General features: G+C 51.5%; 1 protein-coding gene across 1 annotated transcript in view; it reads right to left on the bottom strand.

Annotated features, from left to right (window-relative positions):
- Positions 1 to 1,546: 1,546 nt before the first annotated feature.
- Positions 1,547 to 6,000, bottom strand: part of TOMM34 (translocase of outer mitochondrial membrane 34) — an 18,233-nt gene continuing 13,779 nt past the window's right edge. The window contains exons 5-6 of the mRNA XM_029917955.1: positions 2,445 to 2,571; positions 1,547 to 2,311 (exon numbers count right to left, since the gene is read on the bottom strand). Of these exons, the coding sequence (XP_029773815.1) occupies positions 2,207 to 2,311; positions 2,445 to 2,571 (232 nt within the window). The 3' untranslated portion in view covers positions 1,547 to 2,206. The remainder of the gene's footprint in view (positions 2,312 to 2,444; positions 2,572 to 6,000) is intronic.

Consider the following 6,000-nt stretch of genomic DNA (forward strand, 5'->3'; position numbering starts at 1 on the left):
GGACTTTTTGTGTCTGAGGGAGGTGGGCCGGAGCCAAGAGGGGACTGGACTGGGTTGGGGATGTGGCTGGAGGGACAGAAGCCCAGAGAGAGTTATGGGAGGAGGTGTGTGCACCAGACCAAGACCGCCAGGACCCGAGCAGGACCGGCCAGAATGGCCCCAGAGGAGCAGACACCCGCTGGGTGGTAGCGCAGTGCATGACTGAATGGCTGTCCTCAGACAACACCGAGAGAAGGAACTAAGGCTCCAGGTGCCCATGTGTGCCGTGCGTGGAGGTTTCTGGATGCCCGGCTTGAGTACACTGCAGTGCAGGTGTAGACGCCCCAGAAGCAGCAACTACTTGTCAGCTCTGGGCTGGCTGGCTGAGGGCCGTGTAACACCATCAGAGGAGAACCCACATAGAATCGCTTTAGGATCCCTTCCTGGGTCCTGGTTTTACCTTCAGGTTTTCATTAATAAATCAAGATGCTTGTCTTCTAGACATCAACAAGAAGCAGTTGTGAATGGATGGCACCACTAAACCTCCCTCAAATTAGGTAAGAGTCGTGCCTGCCTAAGAGGTGACAATAGGGGCGCCTGGGTGGCTCAGTGGGTCAAGCGTCTGACTTCGATTCAGGTCATGATCTCAGTTTGTGGGTTTGAGCCCCGGGTTGGGCTCTGCTGACAGCTCAGAGCCTGGAGCCTGCTTCACAGGTAGTGAGATCACGACCTGAGCTGAAGTCGGATGCTTAATCGACTGAGCCACCCAAGCGCCCCATCCAGCTCCACGCTGTGGTCCCTTGGCCAGGCCCACGGAGTCTGTCCAGGCCCTGAAATCTGCTTAGCTCGCAGGTCTGTGGTTGCTCATCATAGACTCCTCCTTCGGTAAGGTCACAATTAGTGTGCTGAGTGGTGCTTAGCATGCGATGTGACAGGGCGCAAAGGGACAATGAAAACCCTGTCTTTATAGAGTCCTCAAACTGCTTGCTGCCTCATTAAAGGGAGAACAATGTAACTGGGACACAGCCGGGGAAAGGATAGCCGCCCTTAGTTCTGGACAAATCCTCAAGCGCTCTCCAGCCTCATCCACATCCCGTTTTGTGAACTTGAGGGGTAGTTTCTGGTCCCCGTTCTCACCCCTAGGGCCTTTACAAATGTCTTCTGTCTGCTTGGATTGCTTTTCTGCCTTCCCAGTAAAACTGCCACTTTAGAACTCAGTTCAAGCTCTACTTCCTCACGGACCCCTTTCCCTCCACAGGGTCAAATCCCTGTTAGGCAGGGAAAGCATCGAGTGGCGGCTCCTCTGAAACGCTTAACCCAGCTGCTATGAGTTCCCGGAATTCTCCGATTACCTTCTTGCCTTCCCACTGGAGCCTCAGCCCTCTGAGCGTGCGGACCATGTCTGCCGACTGTGGTTTCACCAGCGGTGCATACAGCCTGGCCCGTGCAGATACCGCAGGAAGTGTGTTCACCGAGCGGATGAATCATGCCCAACAGGCAGTGGCTTTTATTACTGCAAAGTTCCAAGCGCAAAGCAGAAAAAGCACAAACCTAAGCACAGCAGACCTTTATGTACAAGAAAACATGTTTAATGCAGAAACTTAAACACACGCCCAGACTGGAAGGATGCGGACTTCAAGAAGGCCTCTCTCTCCCTCCCACCTTTGGAAGTGGCCACACCTTGGGCCCCTCCGAGCACTGCAGGCAGAGCCAGCCACGTGTCAGGACTCCGCATCCCTGCCGGAGGAGGGCCAGCCCAAAGGCACTGGGGCTCAGAACACGGGCCCCTGCCAAGGTCAGGGTGGGGACGGCAGCCCTGGAGAACCAGCTCAGGGGGCTGCTCTGGGTGTCAGGAGGCCAGGGTCTTCTGGTTTCTCCCCCAGCACCCCACCCCGGAGCTCGGTTTGCCCACATGAACCACAGCGAGACGGGTCTGGTGAAGCTACAAGGGCAGCAGGCAGGAGCATGCTTGGGCCGGGGACAGCGCCCAGCGCCCCGCCGAGGAGGGGCCTGCTGCTGTGGGCCTGCTGGCTGTCCGGGGCAGGGGGTGGGGACCGTCCCAGCAAAACAACATGGTTTTTGTTTTTACTACACTGGGCTTCATTTGAACAAGCCGAGCCACTTAAGGAGTGGGAAGCCATCACCTCCGAGTTGCTTCCGCGCTCGCTCTGGGGCAGGCACGGACGAGGGAGCTCAGGCAGAGGTTTCCCATGGCCCTTCTGGGTTTTTAGTTTAAGCTCTGGTTAACTTCCTGCCGCAACTTCTGGGCAGGGCCGTTCCTGGGCTCAAGTCGAAGGAGACAGCTGATGTCTTCACAGCTGGATTTGTAGTCCTGAGGGAAGAGAAGGGGGTGAGGTCCCTGGAGGAGAAGGGACGGGGCCCCACCATCTCGCCCTGCCGAGCTCTGGGAGGGCCAGCCATGGGCACGGATGCCTCAGACGGTGCCTTTCAGTCAGTCTTCTTACCTTGAGCGCCTTGTAGGCTTGCGCCCGTCTGTAGAAGGCCTTCACGTTCTTCCCATCCAGCCTGAGGGCTTCGGTGCAGTCCTTCACTGCTTCCTTGTACTGCTTCAGGACCAAATGGCAGAGTGCTCTGAAGGAGAAAGACCATTTTGGAGGTTTCAGTCACTGCTTAGAGGCCGCCCACCGGCCATGAGGACTGCGGGCTGACCCTGGACTCGCCGAACACCTGCTCTGTGCTGGGTACTTTCTAGCTTCCTCACCCTCGAAGCAACGCTGGCCCCTCTTCACAGATGGAAACCACCGGCTCGCCCGGAGGGGCAAGGGGCCTGTGCGCGCACCAGTGCCACCGTGTGCCCAGACGGGAGCTCTCTCAGGTCTCCACACCCTGCTGGCCTCCAGTCGTCACATGGTCTACTTCACACTGCCGCCCTGGGTTCTTCCACACAGAAAAGGCTCCTGAAACCTCCCCCTTGATGGATTAAAAAGTCATCCACCTTAACAAATACTGGACTCCGTCTATGCAGGTGGATGTGTTAGCAGTGAGAAGTAAAGATGTCTGCAGCTCGCCCTGGAACGCCCCCAAACTAAGGACAATCAAGGGCTAAACAGCAATAAAGCAAAGGTGACAAAACCTTAATGAGGGATTCAGAGGGTAGGGATGTATAATGGTGTCCAGTGTCCAATTTTTCAACTGATAGGGTGAAAATTATAATCGTGGGGAAAAACAGTTGCATACATCACACAAGACACTCTGCATCTACAAGGAAGGAAGTATGTACATCTTCCTCCTTCATTTTCAATTCGTTTCTCCAAAGACGGTCATGAAAAACAGGTGTCTTGGAGCTCGTTTGTGGTTTTCAGTGAGAACAGAGTATTCACTTGGTTGGATGAACCATAAATTTTGCCAATTCCTTACCTGCAGGCCTTTTTCATTGCTTCCACGCTACAAAATGAGATGCCGCTGTGAGCGTCCTTGTGCATAGAGCTCAGTGCCCGTCGGGAGGGACAGATGGGTCAACAGATCTGTACACTTAAGAGTCTGGACTGCTAATGCCCGGTGCTCTCCAAAGGACGCTCTCTCAGAACCAGTTACTGGTAGAGCCTATTTTCCTGTAAGTGAACTGGTCCTGAGTCTCAACCTTTAACTTCTCAATATTGGAAGAAAACAGCGTCCCACTGTTTTAACGTACGTGCTTTAAGCATGGGCAAAGCTCTGTACCTTTACAGAAGGCTTTTTAACCTTATGAAATAAAATGTACCTTTCATGACCTCTCTGGTCCCCACCTCCCCACTCCACAGTTCTAGAACACATTCCCCACTGCAAAATGATTAACCCACACGTTCTTCTAGAACTTAATGGTTTTACTTCCTACAACTGAAACCATGGTTCATATAGAATTTATTTTAATGAGGAGTGAGGTAGGGATTCAGGCTTATTTTTAATTCCTATCTGGTCAGCCCCACACTACTTGGATAATCCCTCTTTTCCCTACACTTTATCACACAGATGCTAAATTCTCTTAGGCTACTGTTCTCATTGTTTCCTGACAAACTTCAGAATCATCATGAATTAAAAGAACTCTAATGTTTTTAGTGAGACTGCAGGGAATCTATAAATTAGAAAAAGCTCCCCCTTCTATCAAGGTCTTGAGAGTAATCTCTATGCCCAGCATGGAGCCTGGACTGTGAAATCGAGAGCCATGCCCCAGTGGCAGAGCGAGCCAGACTTCCCCCGCCCCCTGGCCCATGCCACCTTAAAAGCAGGCACAAAAGGGGTGCTTGGGTGGCTCAGTCAGTTAAGCATCTGACTTCGGGCCAGGTCATATCTCACAGTTTGTAGGTTCGAGCCCCATGACGGGCTCTGTGCTGACAGCTTGGAGCCTGCTTCCGATTCTGTGTCCCCTTCTCTCTCTGCCCCTTCCCCAGCTCACACTCCATCTCTCTCTCAAAAATAAACATTAAAAAAAATTTTTTTAAATAAAAGCCACAAATTATTTGGCATTCTTCCCACTGAAGGGGTCCTGTGTTCTCGCCCCTCTATTTCAGGTTTGGGGCTAGCAGTAGAGAGGAAAGGGCATGGTGGAGCATTAAAATGGCATCTGGGGGCTGCCTGGGTGGCTCAGCCAGTTAAGTGTCTGACTTCGGCTTAGGTCATGGTCTCAAGCCCTGCCTTGGGTGAGTCCTGCTTCTCTCTCTGCCCCTTGCTCACGTGTGCCCTTTCTCTCTCTCAAAAAAAAAAAAAAAAAAAGGCATCTGGGACAAGGTATAATTTCAGTCTCAGTGGATGGAAAATTCATGAGTATAAAATATAAAGTTATCAATCCTCTCAATTTTTATTTCAGAGAGAAAGCGTGAGTGGGGGAGGGGCAGAGAGGGAGAGAGAGAATCCTTTGCAGGCTTCACAATGTCAGCAAGGGGCCTGACATGGGGCTTGATCCCACAACCGTCGGATCATGACTGAGCCGAAATCAAGAGGTGGACACTTAAGTGACTGAGCTACTCAGGTGCCCCACAGTCCTCTAACTTAAATTTTTTTAAGTTTTTTTTTTAAGAGAGAGAGAGAATCCCAACCAGGCTCTGTACTGTTAGCCCAGGGCTGGAGGCAGGGCTTGAACCCACAAACCAGGAGATCATGACCTGAGCCAAAATCAAGAGTTGGGCAGTTAACCAACTAAGCCACCCAAGCACCTCTAAATTAAATTTATAAATGCAATGGAACCATGACCAAAAGCCCACCAAGATACTTTCTGCAGTCTGTCGAGATGTTCCTAAGGTTTAGGTAGAACAAAGCTGGGAATACAGCCAGCGATGCTCTGAGTAAGAAGAATAAGGAGAAGACCAGCCCCACAAGATCTTGTAAGGCAGTAAAAATTAAAACCGCGTGGCATGGACACACTTGCATGAAAAACTGTATTAGAACAAAACGTCCCCAAAGTGGTAAAAATCCAGGAAAACAGCCTAACACGTCTCTAGCGAGTCCAGCAGGCCCAGAGATAAAGGGGTCAGGAGGCCACTGCATAAGCACAGAACACACGGGCAGCGGTCCTTTCTTCCAGGTGAGCCCAGCGGACTGAGGCACCAGGCACCGCTGGTCCAATCAGCCGGAAAAACCACGGGGCCAAAATTCCAAAATCCGCCCTTTAAAAGTTCTCTTTTCAACTTACTTGACACCAAAACCTGACCTGCATAGAAGTGAAGCTACTTAGCCATTCTTTTTTTTTTTTAATTTTTAATGTTTATTTTTGAGAGAGACAGAAACAGGGCAAGTAGGAGAGGTTCAGAGAGAGGGAGACACAGAATCCGAAGCAGGCTCCAGGTTCTGAGCTGTCAGCACAGTCTGATGCAGGGCTCGAACCCACAAACCATGAGATCATGACCTGAGCCGAAGTCGAACACTTAACTGACTGAGCCACCCAGGCGCCCCACTAGGTCATTCTGCCCCACATCCAAGTAGAATTCCGCTCATTTCACAGCAGAAACAGTGAGTTTCAGCAAGTCTAAGCAAGCTGCCCCAGACTCTGTGTGAGGATCATGTGATTCGGTACATAGACCACGTTAC

Source organism: Suricata suricatta, chromosome 12 (genome assembly GCF_006229205.1).
Source record: "Suricata suricatta isolate VVHF042 chromosome 12, meerkat_22Aug2017_6uvM2_HiC, whole genome shotgun sequence".
Taxonomy (NCBI): Eukaryota; Metazoa; Chordata; class Mammalia; order Carnivora; family Herpestidae; genus Suricata; species Suricata suricatta.